The following is a 16,555-nucleotide window of genomic DNA, read 5'->3' on the forward strand; positions in this document are numbered from 1 at the left end:
GTCCCTGCAAAGGACATGAACTCATCATTTTTTATGGGTGCACAGTATTCCATGGTGTATATGTGCCACATTGTCTTAATGCAGTCTGTCATTGATGGACATTTGAGTTGGTTCCAAGTCTTTGCTGTTGTGAACAGTGCTGCAAGAAACATACGTGTGCATATGTCTTTATAGCAGCATGATTTATAATCCTTTCGGTATATACCCAGTAATGGAATGGCTGGGTGAAATGGTATTTCTAGTTCTAGATCCTTGAGGAATCGCCACACTGTCTTCCACAATGGTTAAACTAATTTACACTCCCACCAACAGTGTAAAAGTGGAACTTAGACTGTTTTATTCACCACGGTCTCTCTCCATGGCACATCACATACAGCAAAGCATATGGTAGGTGCTTAAATTAATATTTAATGACTTTAACTACCCTCCTCTTAGCACGCCGATCCTTACAAGGTATCTTGTATGTGACTGGTCAGCAGTGTCAGGCTATAGATTCAGAGCTCAGGCTTGCCATGTGGCAGAGCATATTTTAAAAGAAATCCTGGTTTGGTTTTTCCTCTGTGCGGCATTGGGGCCCAGCTCTCTTCCTGGTTGTGCTGGAAACTCACAGTCTTCTTCTAGTACCTGTCGACTCTGGTCCCCAGTCTTGAATGAGGCCTTTTGGCCACTTGAAGAATTTCACAGAGGATTTCAGACTTGTATCTTAAAGACTATACTTGGTCGTTTCTTCTAATTTGAAACAGGAGTCTGGATAAGCCAAAGGTTTTCCCAAAGTCACAGAGCCTCTGAGAAGAAAGGCTGGGATGAAAATCTACTTTCCTGAACACAAGTCTTGGTTCATTTGAATGTTTCTTCTGGGTGCCAATTCTTGCTCTTGGCCCAGGGTAAGTTCCTTTGGTCATGGGTTTCCAAATGCCTTAGCAATAAGTATACTCTGATGTCTAGTTTCAGGTCTACTTATTGATTTGTCTCTTGCCTTTTTATCCCCCTTCTCCTCCTCACCTCCCTCCTGCTTGCTGCTGCTGCTCCTGCTCCTGCTGCTGCTGCTGCGGCTGCTGCTCCTCCTCCTCCTTCTTCTTCCTCTTCCTCTTCTTCCTCTTCTCTCTCTCAATCTCTGTCTCTCTCGTATAACACGTGGTTTCCCCCAGCCAGAATACAACTGTATCCTGTCTTTATTTTTGACATTTGACCATGATTATTGACTTGCTTTAGCTTAGCGAAGGTAAGGGTACCTATCATGCCCTTAGGAATTTTCACATTTGCTGTATTTGTCACAACTTTGTCAGAAATAGATTATAATCCACTTTTAAAGAGGAGAGATAAGGCCAAGAGGTTAAAACTCTTGACTAAGCCCAGAATACTAGCTACATTAAATAAAGTAAAATTAATTTAATAAAGTAAAATTAACTTGAATAATATATTTTATGTAACCTGATATACCCAAAATATTATCATTTAAACATGTATTCAATATGAAATATACTAAGGAGAGATTTTATATATTTTTTTCATAATAAACATTAGAAATGTGTGTACTTTACACTTACAGCCCATTTGAGTTTGGATTAGGCATATTTCATGTGTTCAATTGCCACATATGACTAATGGCTACCATATTGAACAGTGCAAGTCTACAGCATAAATCAGAGTATGAGACTTTCCGCTAAAGTAGTGTCTTCCCATTGCAATCGAAATGCAAACTTGTTACCATGGCCTAACCAACTGTAGAAGATCTAGACCTTGGCTGCCCCTCCACCTTTCTGTCTTCTGTTCACTATGTTCCAGCCAGATTGATTTCTTACTGTCTACTGGACATGCAAAGCTATTCTCATCTCAGGACCATTGCCTGTGATATTCCTTTGCTTAGAACGTTCTTTCTCAAAAGCTTTTCATGACTGCCTCTTTCCCACCAATCAGGACTTAACTCTAACCTCCTTAAAGAGGACTTCTTCAACTATGAAGGTAGAGCTAGGGCAGCACCCGCACCTGCTGTCCCAAGTCATCTACCGCATGGCCCTATTTTGTTTTTTATAGCAACTATGATTATCTTAAATTACTTTATGTGCTTGCACATTTATTATCTGTCTCTCATCATTAGAGTGTAAGCTTCTTAAGGTGAAGGACCTTTTATTTTGTCCAGAGCAAAAAATTCCTGGAACATAGAACAACATCCTGTATACATTAGGTACACGAGGAGTATCTGTTGACCAACAAAATGCCTAACTTGATCCTATATGTCCCAATCAGATTTTGCAGTTGTGAGATGTGTTTTACCTTAAGTCACATTGCTGAATTTCTCATGTCATTTTTATTATTACTTCTCTTATAGAGAATTTATGTACCTCCTTGACTGAGTTGTTCACTTTTCCCTTTCCAGAAATTGGGAATTTCCTGAGGAGGGTGTTGGTGGTCTCAGTGTCCTCTTTGGCCACTTCCTCTCTTGGTACATGGTCAACTCACATTCCTCCTCCCCCAGCCCAATGGCCCAAGTCATCTGCAAGGTGACTCAGAGCAGCCCACCTAATTGTCTCCTTGGGGATTCCAGTATCTATGTCAGAATCTATGTCTGCCACTTCCACTCCCCATCTCTCTGATTTGGCCTTTCAGCTTCTTCCTCTGTTGATCTTGGCTCATCTCAATCCATTTTACCTCATCCCATTTTCTCTATTGTGAGATCACCCAGAAATTTTATTTTATTTTATTATTATTATACTTTAAGTTTTAGGGTACATGTGCACAATGTGCAGGTTTGTTACGTGTGTATACATGTGCCATGTTGGTGTGCTGCACCCATTAACTCGTCATTTACATTAGGTATATCTCCTAATGCTATCCCTCCCCCCTCCCCACACCCCACAACAGTCCCCGGAGTGTGATGTTCCCCTTCCTGTGTCCATGTGTTCTCAATGTTCAATTTCCACCTATGAGTGAGAACATGCGGGAGATCACCCAGAATTTAAGAGCATGAACTTCTTCGTCAGGTATCCAGGTTCAGCTCTAGTTACCTGTGTAGCTTTGTCGGGGAGTTAACCTCCCTGAGCTTCTATTTGTGATCTGTAGAAAAGAGATACTATTACTTTTCCTCAGAGTGTTACTGGGAATATGAAATGAGATAGTGAATGAAAGTCTTTTTGAAATAGATCATAATAAGTGCACAAGATGTGTTAGCAATCATTCTCACACTTTTCATCTTTCTGTCTATTTCCCCTATGTGCTCTTAAATTCATTTTCCCGTCTCCCATCCTTTTGATGGAAATTATATAGGATAGGGGTGTTAAAATTATAAATTTGGGCATGAGTTAAGGTCCTAACTTTTCTCAGTGGGTTGTGTAAATGTTGGAGGAAAAGAGTCAGCGGTTTGAATTCCAACTCTGTTATTTGCTTGCTGTTTTACCTTGGGCAAATTATTTTGCCTTTCTGAGCCTTAGCTGTTTTATCTCTGTAATAGAAATAATAACATATACCCTTTCCCAAAAAAACTGTGTGATGTGTTAGACACCCACATGTCTACAGATGCATACATTCGTGCCTGGTAGACTATCAGTATTAATTCCTGCCTCCTTTAAAAAAAAATTATCTAAAAAAGAAGAAATTTTTTGAGATTTAGTGTGATTTAATCTACAGGGAAAGGCACTTATTTTTCCTTGGGAAAAGTTTGAGACAATGTATAAATCATGAGAATTAATTGAGACTCTTGTGTCTATGAGGTGCAAAAGCAATGGACAGGGGTATTATTAGAGAACGTTAAACCCTGGCAGCTCATTTAAAGTTTCAGGTCTCTGCAGCCCCCTAGTGGCCATTGGGTGCAGCAGACGATTCACAGTTAACTGACAAATTAACTGGAGTCAGTAATGCCTTTGGTCAAGAATTTTATAGAGAAATAGGGAAAGGCTGGAGTTTTAGTCTTTTTTCATATTTCAAATAAAAATTCCTCTTCCAGTAGGTATGTCAGAAAAATCTGATGAAAATCAAACATATATTGTACCAGGAAAGTATTAACTACCATAGCATTTTCCTCCCTCTTTTCTTTCTTTTCCACCCTTCCTCCACCAAGATAGGAACATATTTTCTTCTCGGGTGAGATAATTCTTTGCCCTAAAACTTGTAAAGTCAGTGTATCCAGTGTGACTTCCAGAGAGAGGGCAGATGCCTGTCAAATTAAGTGAGTTGCCAAACATAGAGCAGGAAGAAAGCCATTCCGAGAATCAATATTCCTTTGTTACTGGGTCTTCCACTTGCCAAGGCATTGCCACAAAGCTGGAAAGGCCCAGCTCCTAGGAGAACAGAGGTTCCACCTGGCCACTATCTCCTGTGGGGTGGTAGGCAAGTTACTGCGGCCCCCAGGAGCTCAGTGAGGGAGGTTCAATGTGACACTGTGCTCTGATCCTGTGAGAAGACTCCTGTGCTACCCGACAGGCCGTGAGCTCCAGAGAGGATCTTGCCTTATTCTTAGCTTCAACAGTCAGCCCAAGGCCTGACAACCAGCCTTTAAGAAGGAATCAAGGGGATTTGTGTGACCCAAAGATGGTAGTTTTGTCTGAGGATCTAGTGAACCACTTGTTATAAAAACAGCTATTATGAGTTCTGTGTTGGCAGCTCAGGAGAGACGAAAGGAAAGGGAGAGGAGAGGTACAGCCATTACAGGTGAGTAAAAAAGGCCTAAGGTTCTGAACCCTCATTCCCAAGATTGTGGGCAAGCAATTAAATGCTCTGCAACTCAGTTTCTGCATCTGTAAATCTGGAATTAAAATGTTTGCCTTGCAGAGACTAGGGGAGGTTACACATGTTCAGACACCATTCTGAGAAAACAGAGCGACTGACAGGGGTCTGAAATGTATTTGTTGTAGCTGCAGAACAACTCTGCCAGACCAAGACCATCCATCCCTCTCTGCCCTCCTATTCCCAAATTCTCCTGTGTGGACGGCAGGACTCCTAAGCTCCCAGGAATGCATTCAAATAATAGATGGGTCAGAAAATATTCTGTCTCAGGGCCTTAATACAAGCTGTTCTCAGATTTGCCAGTGTCGCGCTGCCACCCTCTCCCGACTTCCTCCTCCCTTCCCACTCCCCCCTCCCTTCCCCTCTCCTCCAGTTTTATTCTGGAACCTGTTTTTCCGAAGTCGGACCCGTTTAATCTCTTAAATGTATAATTAGGGAGAGTGCTTGATTGCAAAGGCCTCTTCCATTTCTCACATTTGCTCCCTTTCACACTGCAGAGAAATAGGGCAGGGAATCTGGAGGAGGGGAAGGAACAAGAGACTGGAGAGGGAACAGAGGGAGGGTGGGGCGGGCTCACTGCTTTTCTCAATGAATGCCGAGGCCTCTGCAGATTTGCATAGGAGCCGATCGAGCCACGCCATTGGTTGGAGGGTGCGGGTGGGGCGGGGCGAGGCCGGACTGCGTGGGTCGGGCAGCAGCGCGGAGTTGGCTTGTGAGCCCCGCCCCCTCCGGGCCCCGCCCCCTCCCTGCGCGCGCTCGCGCGGCTCAGCCAGCTGCAAGTGGCGGGCGCCCAGGCAGATGCGATCCAGCGGCTCTGGGGGCGGCAGCGGCAGTAGCAGCTGGTACCTCCCGCCGCCTCTGTTCGGAGGGTCGCGGGACACCGAGGTGCTTTCCGGCCGCCCTCTGGCCGGCCACCCAAAGCCGCGGGCGCTGATGATGGGTGAGGAGGGGGCGGCAAGATTTCGGGCGCCCCTGCCCTGAACGCCCTCAGCTGCTGCCGCCGGGGCCGCTCCAGTGCCTGCGAACTCTGAGGAGCCGAGGCGCGGGTGAGAGCAAGGACGCTGCAAACTTGCGCAGCGCGGGGGCTGGGATTCACGCCCAGAAGTTCAGCAGGCAGACAGTCCGAAGCCTTCCCGCAGCGGAGAGATAGCTTGAGGGTGCGCAAGACTGCAGCCTCCGCCCTCGGTTCCCGCCCAGACCGGGCAGAAGAGCTTGGAGGAGCCAAAAGGAACGCAGGAGGCGGCCAGGACAGCGTGCAGCAGCTGGGAGCCGCCGTTCTCAGCCTTAAAAGTTGCAGAGATTGGAGGCTGCCCCGAGAGGGGACAGACCCCAGCTCCGACTGCGGGGGGCAGGAGAGGACGGTACCCAACTGCCACCTCCCTTCAACCATAGTAGTTCCTCTGTACTGAGCGCAGCGAGCTACAGACGGGGGCGCGGCACTCGGCGCGGAGAGCGGGAGGCTCAAGGTCCCAGCCAGTGAGCCCAGTGTGCTTGAGTGTCTCTGGACTCGCCCCTGAGCTTCCAGGTCTGTTTCATTTAGACTCCTGCTCGCCTCCGTGCAGTTGGGGGAAAGCAAGAGACTTGCGCGCACGCACAGTCCTCTGGAGATCAGGTGGAAGGAGCCGCTGGGTACCAAGGACTGTTCAGAGCCTCTTCCCATCTCGGGGAGAGCGAAGGGTGAGGCTGGGCCCGGAGAGCAGTGTAAACGGCCTCCTCCGGCGGGATGGGAGCCATCGGGCTCCTGTGGCTGCTGCCGCTGCTGCTTTCCACGGCAGCTGTGGGCTCCGGGATGGGGACCGGCCAGCGCGCGGGCTCCCCAGCTGCGGGGCCGCCGCTGCAGCCCCGGGAGCCACTCAGCTACTCGCGCCTGCAGAGGAAGAGTCTGGCAGTTGACTTCGTGGTGCCCTCGCTCTTCCGTGTCTACGCCCGGGACCTACTGCTGCCACCATCCTCCTCGGAGCTGAAGGCTGGCAGGCCCGAGGCGCGCGGCTCGCTAGCTCTGGACTGCGCCCCGCTGCTCAGGTTGCTGGGGCCGGCGCCGGGGGTCTCCTGGACCGCCGGTTCACCAGCCCCGGCAGAGGCCCGGACGCTGTCCAGGGTGCTGAAGGGCGGCTCCGTGCGCAAGCTCCGGCGTGCCAAGCAGTTGGTGCTGGAGCTGGGCGAGGAGGCGATCTTGGAGGGTTGCGTCGGGCCCCCCGGGGAGGCAGCTGTGGGGCTGCTCCAGTTCAATCTCAGCGAGCTGTTCAGTTGGTGGATTCGCCAAGGCGAAGGGCGACTGAGGATCCGCCTGATGCCCGAGAAGAAGGCGTCGGAAGTGGGCAGAGAGGGAAGGCTGTCCGCGGCAATTCGCGCCTCCCAGCCCCGCCTTCTCTTCCAGATCTTCGGGACTGGTGAGCAGCTCCCGCCTGAGTGTGCGGGATTTAGTGTTTTTAGTCACATTGATATGCAACCATTAAATAATCTTCACTTCCACCCCACTTTCTAAAACCTCAGCTCTGCTTCATCGCCCTCCTTCCTCCCGCAAACCTCCTTCTCGAATCAGACCGTAGTTTCTTGTTTTCTCCCTGAACGCAGTTCAGGGGTCTTCCTTCCTCTTTAGCAACCAAGTTGGGGGAAAAGTTTCATACTCTTGGCAGAGCGCCTTCTTCTCTGGACTTATACGCTGTCCGAGACAAAATTGGGCGCCCCTCTTCCTGGGCCCCGGGACAGTTGAAATGCCCCGATTACTTCCAGGTTCCAAGCTTAGTAGTAGATGTCAAAACTATTGCCCTTCTCTCCCTCTTGTTCCTGGCCAGCACAGATTTGGGAAATATGGTACCTTCTCTTCATATTATTGAATCTCACCCAACTGTCACCATTCCAAACGTTGGCTTGGGCAGGTATTGCCAGGGATTGTCTCTTCTTTATTTATTTATTCTCCCCCTCCCACCCCCACCCAGTCTGCTATGCACTCTCGACTCATCCTTTCTCTTACATGTTGTTGGGAAAGCCCCAGAGAAACTAAGGAACAGAGGACAGGAGGGAGGTGTGGAGGAAGGAAGGAAAGTTGTCAAGATTGTCTTCCTTTGGGGAGTCACTATGAAGCCAGGGAGAAACCATCGTTGGTTTTCCTGCTTTTCTTACCTTTCCCCACTCCTCCTTTCCCCTCTGATTCTTAGCTTGAACGTCTGCAGCAGCAGCTCTTGATGATAGTCTCTGGCAGCTTGTTTCACTGCAGATCTCCCTGCTGGAGACTCCTAAAATGAGATTTTTCTGTTTCATTTACTCCCTCATTTCTTCCCATATTCACTGAGTTGGGGGTGTGTGTGTGTGCAGGCACTTACTTCTAACTCTTTCCAGAGTATCCTTTGACTGGAAAACCAGGTGGTTTTGAATCGATGTTCTTCTTGTAAGACAACTGGGGAAGACTTGTGAATAAAATATACAATGTAAATGAATAAGAAAGGCACAGAAAAGAAATCAGGCTTTTAAAAAGCCTACACAAATTCCATCAAGCAAACCCAGCTTCTTTTCTATCATTCTCATCATCAGAAATAAATGAAGTTCTTATGCTCCACTGGCTGCTAATGTCTAATATTAATTGGATGGAAACCATTGAAAAGGGCCCATTGTAGAGCTACAAGTATCTTGCATGCTTGTCCACACACATACACACACACACGAGTACTCTCATGCAGGAGGGATATTCAGAAGCTGAGGTTCCCTAGTCATTGCACAGAATACATACTAGTATGTGACCCCCAAGAAAAACAGAGTGCGGATGCACATTTCAACATTAGTGTTAGTGACACTGGCACCTAAAGTGAGCCCTTTTCATTTAGTGCTGGAATTTATATAGACCATCCTAAGAGGCACTGATGAGTTTGATAGTGCCTTCAGTGAACTGAGATGGAAGACTGATACTGTTGTTCCACCCAAGATGTTTTTGTAAAGAAAAGCTGGGCTTTAATGTCATTGTGGTTTGTGTGGTTTATACATGCAACATTCTGTTTTAGTGCCCAGTGTTTTAGTAATGGATATAAAAATGACTTCTCTGGAAATGCAGATTATCTTCTAGTTTCATGCCTCTGAGCATCTGTGGAGCTTCCCGATCACCTTTTATCAAATGACCATAGAATCCAGCAGTCTGTATCAGCTGTTGTCAGATGTTGGTGACAGGCAAAAGGGCTCATTTCTACAGCCCCGAACCTGCCAACTGTAAACAGGTAGGTTGCATGAAGCTATCAGTGGGTGTCTCTGAAGAGTCACATGCTTAATTCATTTAAAGAATATACTCCACTCAAGTCTTAAATAAGGTGTTGGAGCTGCTGAGTGGGGAGGTTTATGTAGAAAGGCTGTGCTCCAAGGGCTTCTCTGCTATTGGCTGTAGGGAAGCATTGTGGGCATCCCAAGCCCTCCCTCCGTGGCCCAGTACATTTGGCAGCTGGACCAAGCCCTTATGCATCATTTGACACATCTAGCAATGCTGATTTCAGTAGGAGCCAGGATTCTGCCATTAAAAGGCAAGAAAATTTGGCCAAGCATTTTTCAGCAGGATTGGAATCAAATGATTATTGATAGGATCAAATAAGACACTAAGTGTAACTGGATGAGCTCCCCATGACCTCCAGAGAGACAGCCAGCCTATTGAAAAGCACTTCAGGCCTTGTGGTGATCATACTTGGAACAGCCTGGTCTCTCCTTTCTCTGAGGACATATGCTGTCTGCAGTTAGGCAGCTGGCCATGCAGGACTAGCCTCTCTCACATTATCATTGCCTCCCCAGCCTCATTCAGATACAGTCTCCATTGCAGACATCCCCATGGAGTAGATACACCTTGCTATACCATGTTCTGTGTTTCAGACAACATGTATCATTATGGTTCCATTCATTTTCCCTATGAAAATTCAAGGTTAGGTTCTGACACTGGGATTGATTTTGCTATTTATCATGTTTGGAGAAATGGGTTTATTATTTTTATATAGGCTCTGATTTATAGAAAAGGCATTTAACTCTTCTATGATGTGGGCTCTTCAATAATACAGAAGGAAAGTAGGCACAGCTCAGCTTATTTTCTTCCTGTGTCTGCCCAAGTGTCTTGTCTGGAGGTACACAATGATGCTGATGGGGCTATTTGTGGGGGAGGGAAGAGCTGATTGTTCTTCCATGTTTTGTGGTGAGGGGCCTGGAGCAGCCCATTTGGCTCAGACCAAAGATAGCTTCCTAAACCTGAGCAGGACCATGACTAAAATAGTAAAAATGAAAAAGCACCAGTTAGAAGAAAGCAAAACCGTTGCACTGCTTGTGATTTGGGCTGTCTGAGAGGACAGAAAGATGTCTGAGAGGCCTTATAATGCATGAAATGCTAATGGTTTTTCTTTGTGGGTTACTGTGAATTCATAAATAGGATCGGCATTTCAAGTCTGAGGCAGATCCCAAATTCACCCATTCATGGAGAAGAGGTGAAGAGGTAGTTTCTGGGACTGTATTAATGGTTCTGGCCTCTCCCAGGACAGCCCAAATCATAGAAAAGATGTCTGTCTGCAAGGCTGGCATGTTGCCCACAGCTCCAGTTTGTATCCTGGCTTACAGGTGTTTTGAGATCTGTTTCTGCCGTCACCCAGGCAGAGGGCTAGGGGATGATGACTCATGGGATAGGAGGCCTATTTCCCTGTAAGCACTCCCTCCCCACCCAGGAAAGTGGATACATGACTTTGGATTTTACATGTACTATGGAGAGGCCTGAGCAATTTAGAGATGTATGCAATGCAATATATCTGACCTTTGAACTCCCATATCTGTCAGTCCCTTCCCATTTCATTTCTGGAGTGGGCAGAGAGAGCAAAGGAGGATGGAGAGGAAATTGGAGCTCCCAGAAGGGATATCAGTTATTGGAGGTGAATTGGGAGAATTGGAACTAGTCCAGAGAAGAGCAGAGAGCTGATTTAACAGTTGAAGGGACTGATTTACCATGAAAGATGAAAAGAATTAAATATATATGGCTGGGCTAAATGGCGACGAAGGGAAAGCCATGGTAACAATCTACAAATCTCTGAAGAGAGAGAGTGGCAGTGAAGGAGAGGAGTTATTTAGCGTGGCCCATGGAAGTAATTGGATCATACTTGTAGAAGCAAACTTCGGGTTGGATATCAGGGAAACCTTGTTTTCTGACATTGATATTCCTCTGACTATGGAATGGAATTCCAATGGAGTGGGGAGTCAGGTGAGATGTGGGTCAGACAAGTCCCAGCATTCCTAATTAATCAGTTCTATATTTTCACATATTGAGAAGCTACAACAGGACAGAGAGCTGGGATGCAGAATGGCAGAAGGAATCAGAACCTTTTTATGATCCAAACCCTGGAGCCTTTGGGCATTGGTGTTTTTAGAGGAAAAGAAAAGAATTGCATATACATCTTTGAAGTTGGTGAGAAGCACTTAAAAAATTATTAATGACAAATATTTTGAAATTACTGAATTTATTCTTCCCTGCCCTCCAATTAAACATAGATTATTTCTCTGGGGTGCGATCTGTATATCCAGGGGTTTGGGAGGCACAATCACCAGAGAATTGTGTATCTAAGATACATCTATGGGTGAGGGTATATGACAAAGCATCACTGAGCAGGGCAAAAGGTGACCTGTGTCTTGAGAAGATGCCATCAGTTCTAGATTTGGTGGACTCCTACTGGCTACTTAAAAATCCCTTTAAATGTTGAGAATCTATATTGCCATTTGAAAGATGAAGTTCATCCACATCCAATTTAACATTTCAAAAATTTTTAAAAGAGAAAGAAGGTCCATGAGGGGTTTTTGTGTAAGGCATGGGAGGAGAGTGTGATTATTAATAAAAATGGGTATCTAGGCTGGCCGCAGTGGCTCATGCCTGTAATCCCAGCATTTTGGGAGGCCGAGGAGGGCAGATCACTTGAGGTCAGGAGTTCGAGATCAGCCTGGCCAACATGGTGAAACCCTGTCTCTACTAAAAATAAAAAAATTAGCCAGGCATTGTGGCATGCGCCTTAGTTCCAGCTACTCAGGAGAGTTGCTTGAACCTGGGAGTTGGAGGTTTCAGTGAGCCAAGATTGTGCCACCTCACTTCAGCCTGGGCAACAGAGTGAGAAAGGAATATCTATAAGGAAGTTGGTCTGCTGAAAATCAGGAGGAACTGGCCTGAAGGTGGGAGAAGAAAAGAATGAGAGTTGATCAGCGGAAGTCTCAGTGCCCTGCCACTCAGGATCACTGCCTGGCAACCTCACAACATGGAAATTTTTCCAGTCTGACCTGTAAAGGAAATTTTGCCTTTCTTTATAATCATTATTAGTGTCCTGTTATGGTTATTTGGAACTTTACAATTTATAAAGCATGTTCACATTTATTATTACTTATTAATCCTATGGTAGGCAGGACAAATGTTTGCTTTATTTTGTAAATGAAGTAACTGGAATCCAGACCATATTTTTCCAGGTCATATAGCACAAAATGGTACACACCTGGAAACTTTCATACTGACTAGAACCACAGTTCCCCTTTCCTTCAAATCAGAGTTCTTTCCACTAAGGGAATCATCTCCAAGTGCAGATTACAAAGAGCAAGACATGTCAATAGGTGAAAAAATTTCCAGTATCCTTGCTAGAAGACCATGCAACAAATATTTGGTGGGCTATAGCCAGGGCTTGGAAAAATTCCTTGAAATCATTGAGGCCCAGCTTTATCATTAGAAAAATAGGGATATAATAGTTCTTAAATGTTCCTAAATGGGGATAGTAATAGTTCAAGGTGTTGTCATGAGGATTAAATTAGATGATGTGTGCAAATCCTTAACCCAATGCCTGATGCAAAATAAAGTGCTTCATCAATATGAACCACTATGGTTTTTTTATATAATAGCAACAGCAGCACTCCAGCATCTGGTCATGCAGGCTGTGCACTCTGCAACTCTAGGGGTTCCATATACATTTTAGTCTGTCTGAATGGTGCCATCTGGAGTTGTAATCTCTATGTGTGGCCATGTGTGGCAATCTTGGCAGCAGCAGTTGTGATGCTGTGGTTCTCCATTCAACTAGCTTCTTACTCCTAAGAGATGAAAGGTAGGATGTATGGGAAATGAAGAGAGTTATAAGCGTAGTAGTTTCTACCATTTCACCATGGAAGGCGACTTTCTCAGAAATATGCATGGAAAGGAGGATTGAAGTGTGGTATTTACTTCCTCCCCATGAATTAATGTCCTCTCGTAAGTCTTTTGACTTTGGATTCAGTTCAAAGAGTCCACCAGCATATTCGCAATCCAGTTCTTTTTTTCTACAGAAAGAAACCAAGGCTTAACTTTATGAAAATATGAAAGTTAAGATGGAGGAAGAACAAGATAGAGATGTTACAGCGGAATCATTTTCTGATGGCAGACGTTTCTTAACTGAGAGTGCTCTGTCCAGGTCTAGAGGCACTGGGCTACTGGCTTCTGGTAACTCTTTTATTTTAATTAGCTGAAGATGTGTTTTTTCTGTATTTTCAGCATCACCATTCATTGCCAAGTGGAGAATATGGAGAGAAATGTAAATTACCAACTGGTTAATGGACCTGAGCACATTAAGAGCAGTTAAACTTTGAGTATCCCTGGAGACGTATAACCCAGGGACTTGAGTGGGAGGCTGCCTCGGGAAGATCCCTCAATCTAAAAAAAGAGGCTAAGAACCACAGAGCATTTTGTACATGGTGGTTTTTATGAACCATAGCTGAGCCATTGCCTCCAAAAGATGCACATGAACATCATCTCTACTTGGGAGTAGATAAAAAATAAGGCGTGTGGGTGAGGATGGTTGTAGGTCTAGGATCATGTGGAGAGAGCTGAGAATAAAGCTATCAAGGAGTCCTTCTTCTTTACAGCCATTGTGTTGCTCTGTGGTCTAGGGTGTGGCCAATGTTTCTTAACCTTGTGATGACCAGGGCTCTTTCACACAGGTCAAGATGTAAGCAGGGAGTGTTGGCCTGGTGGTGAGGTAGTGGAGGAGGTTGGAGGCATTCTTCAGTACGCTTTTTGATTAATTGTATTTTTCAGAATAGCTTATTTTTCTTCAGTAAATTTTGTGATGAATTTTTCAGCTGGCTGTTCTGAGCTTGGGTCCTTTCCCAGGGAAATTCTATCAGATTCGCTTTGTGTTGTGGTGTACATATTCCAGAAAGTGGGCAGAGAAGATCTCCCTTGGGGAAGATACACCCAATCCCTTGGTTATTTAAGAGTCTTTTTTTTTTTCTTGCACCTTACCTTTCTGACTAACAACAGGTGCATGCAGTGGTAGGCAGTCAGAAATCCTTAGAGTAAGAATAAAGCTAAAGGAAGGTATGAAAAAGGTATGAGGTTAGAGGACAAGGGAAATCTAGGCAGGCTTAAAGAAATCAGGAAACTAGCCAAAGGAAATGAGGATAGATCGAACCATTGGTTATATTTTTCTTTGACCCCTACTTATCTTTTATTTAGTTTTCATTGGAATGTGAGTTCATGAGGGTGAGCATGGAAAGGACTCTTTTAAGCCCAGATAATTAAAGTAAGTGTTCTGTGGTGAGGAGAACACTAGATTAGGAGCTCAAAGACATGAATTCTATGATGTTCTTTATCTTTTGTTAGCTTTGCAATCTTCTACAACTCTCTTAAACTTGCTAAGCCTGTATATTTATATATGTATTATAAATAAAAAAATATATATATATGCCAGTCATGCATGTTTTAAATAACTTTTAAAAAGAAAAATTGTCCTTTATAGCTATCCAGATATATACCATTTCTTTTGCTCTTCCCTTTTCCTCAAGTTTCAATATTTTCTATTTTATTATTTCCCTTCAGCCTAAAGAGGTCTTTTTTTGCATTTCCATTAGAATAAGACTATTGTCAATAAATTCTCTTAGTTCCTGAAGGATATTTTTACTAGGTTCAGAATTATGCATTGACAGTTCCTTTCTTTCCACACTTTAACTATTTTGTTCCTGTGTCCTTCATAGTTTGTGATGAGCAATCTGCCATTAAATTGTTGTTCCTTTTTGTAATTGCTTTCAATATTTTTTTCTTGGCTTTTGGTTTTCAGAATTTGATTATGATGTATCTCTGCATGGTTTTATTTGACTTTATCCTGTTTGTAGTTTTTTGAGACTCTTGAGTCTATAAGTTTATGTCTTTCATCAAATGGGATTTTTCAATTATTATTTTCTCCTTTTTTTCCTGCACCAATATATTCCTCTCCTCTTTTGAGACTCTGATTACACACCTGTTAGATCTCCCATGCTCTTGAGACGCTGCTAATTTCTTTTTTTGAAATTTTTCTCTTTGTTCTGTAGATTGAACAATTTCTATTGACCTATCCTCAAGTTGATTGACTCTTTCCTCTGTTATCTCCATTCTGATATAATTATTTACTTTAGATATTTTAGTTTCCAGTTTAAATGTTTCATATTTGACAATGACTTCTGTTTCTTGATGAGAACTACCTTTCCATTCATTTTCCAGAGTGTTTACTTTCACCTTCTGGGACATGGTCATAACAGCTTCTTTCACGTCTTTGATAATTCCAACATCTGGATGATCTTATTATTGGCATATGATATCTTTCCTCTTAAGAATTAGTCATTTTTTTTCTTTTATGTTGAGTAATTTGAGATTGTATCCTGCAAATTTTGTACATTACATTGTTTGGTCTGAGTTGGGTGTGGTTTGAACCTTTGCTTTGTTCTCAAAGCCTTTGTTATTCTGCTTTGAGTCTGTCCACACCTCTGCCACTCAGGTGAGCTGAGGCCCTTGGCCAGTTCCTTCAGCGAATTAGCATATTTCCTTCTCCAGCTCTCTTTAGGATTCTCCTTAAACTTAGAGTTTTACCTACCTGTATTATTGCTGCACAGATCCTGCATTTAGGGTTGCCCTTGAGAGATGACAGCAGAGAGATGATAAAGCAGATGAAAGTAGAGAGATGATAAAGAGAAACAAAATGGGGATTCCCTCCATACTCTTTGGACTGAAGGGACCCCTTTCCCAGTCCTTTATCCTGAAAGTTGTGGTTTCTACCAGGGTTTCTATTTGAGGGTTTCTATCAGCAGCTATGCTGGCTCTACTGAAGGGTCACCATCATGAGATAAGAAGGAAAAAACAAGTAAATGTAGATTTTCCTCTGCACTCACTGAATCATAAAGTTCCTTTCCCTGTCCTTTGGGTGAGAAAGAAAAGATTGCTTTGGGCCCCTTAGCTGTCCATGGTGCCACCACCACAGATTTTCTGGGTGCCTGCATTCGGTTCACAGACAAAAGAGGTAAAAACAGAAGACTTGCCTTCATATGAATTGCTTTTTTCAGGTTTTGACTCTCTTCCTCAATGTTCCTGATTTTACTTTTCAGAGTCCCCAGTAGTCATTTTTTGTTTTTCTTGTTGTTGTTGTTGTTGTTGTTTTGTCCAGAGTATTTCGGTTGTAAAGAACAGGATGAACAAGACTTTGTGGGCTTATTTCATCTTGGCTGCACTTGGAGTTTCTCATTTCTATGTTGAATCAGAGTTTCCATCTGTAATTTTTTCCTTTAGCCTTTAATATTTAATGTTGTGCTATTCTGTATTTAAATTATCTCAGCTTTTGTTTGCTGAAAGTGACTTTATTTTGCTTTCATTTCAGAAAAAGATTTTCACTGGGTATACTTTCAGGTGGATAGCACTTTAATGCTGTTGCTCCATTGTTACATGGTTTGCATTATTTCCAGTGAGTCAGAGAATTTCCTGAGTCAGAGATGCTCTTTACCTGTTTCCTGTTATGTCTTTCCCACCTTCTGCCTTCCTTAGGATTTTCTTTTTATCATAGGATTTTAGAAATTTGATTAATGATGTGCCCTT

The 16,555-nt window shown here is 44.1% G+C and overlaps 1 protein-coding gene across 1 annotated transcript in view; it reads left to right on the forward strand.

The window, feature by feature from the left end:
• Positions 1-5,515: 5,515 nt before the first annotated feature.
• Positions 5,516-16,555, forward strand: part of ALK (ALK receptor tyrosine kinase) — a 732,337-nt gene continuing 721,297 nt past the window's right edge. Inside the window, exon 1 of the mRNA XM_003827145.4 lies at positions 5,516-7,109. Within this exon, the coding sequence (XP_003827193.2) occupies positions 6,443-7,109 (667 nt within the window). The 5' untranslated portion in view covers positions 5,516-6,442. The remainder of the gene's footprint in view (positions 7,110-16,555) is intronic.

The sequence above is a fragment of the Pan paniscus genome, chromosome 12 (assembly GCF_029289425.2).
Source record: "Pan paniscus chromosome 12, NHGRI_mPanPan1-v2.0_pri, whole genome shotgun sequence".
Classification (NCBI taxonomy): Eukaryota; Metazoa; Chordata; class Mammalia; order Primates; family Hominidae; genus Pan; species Pan paniscus.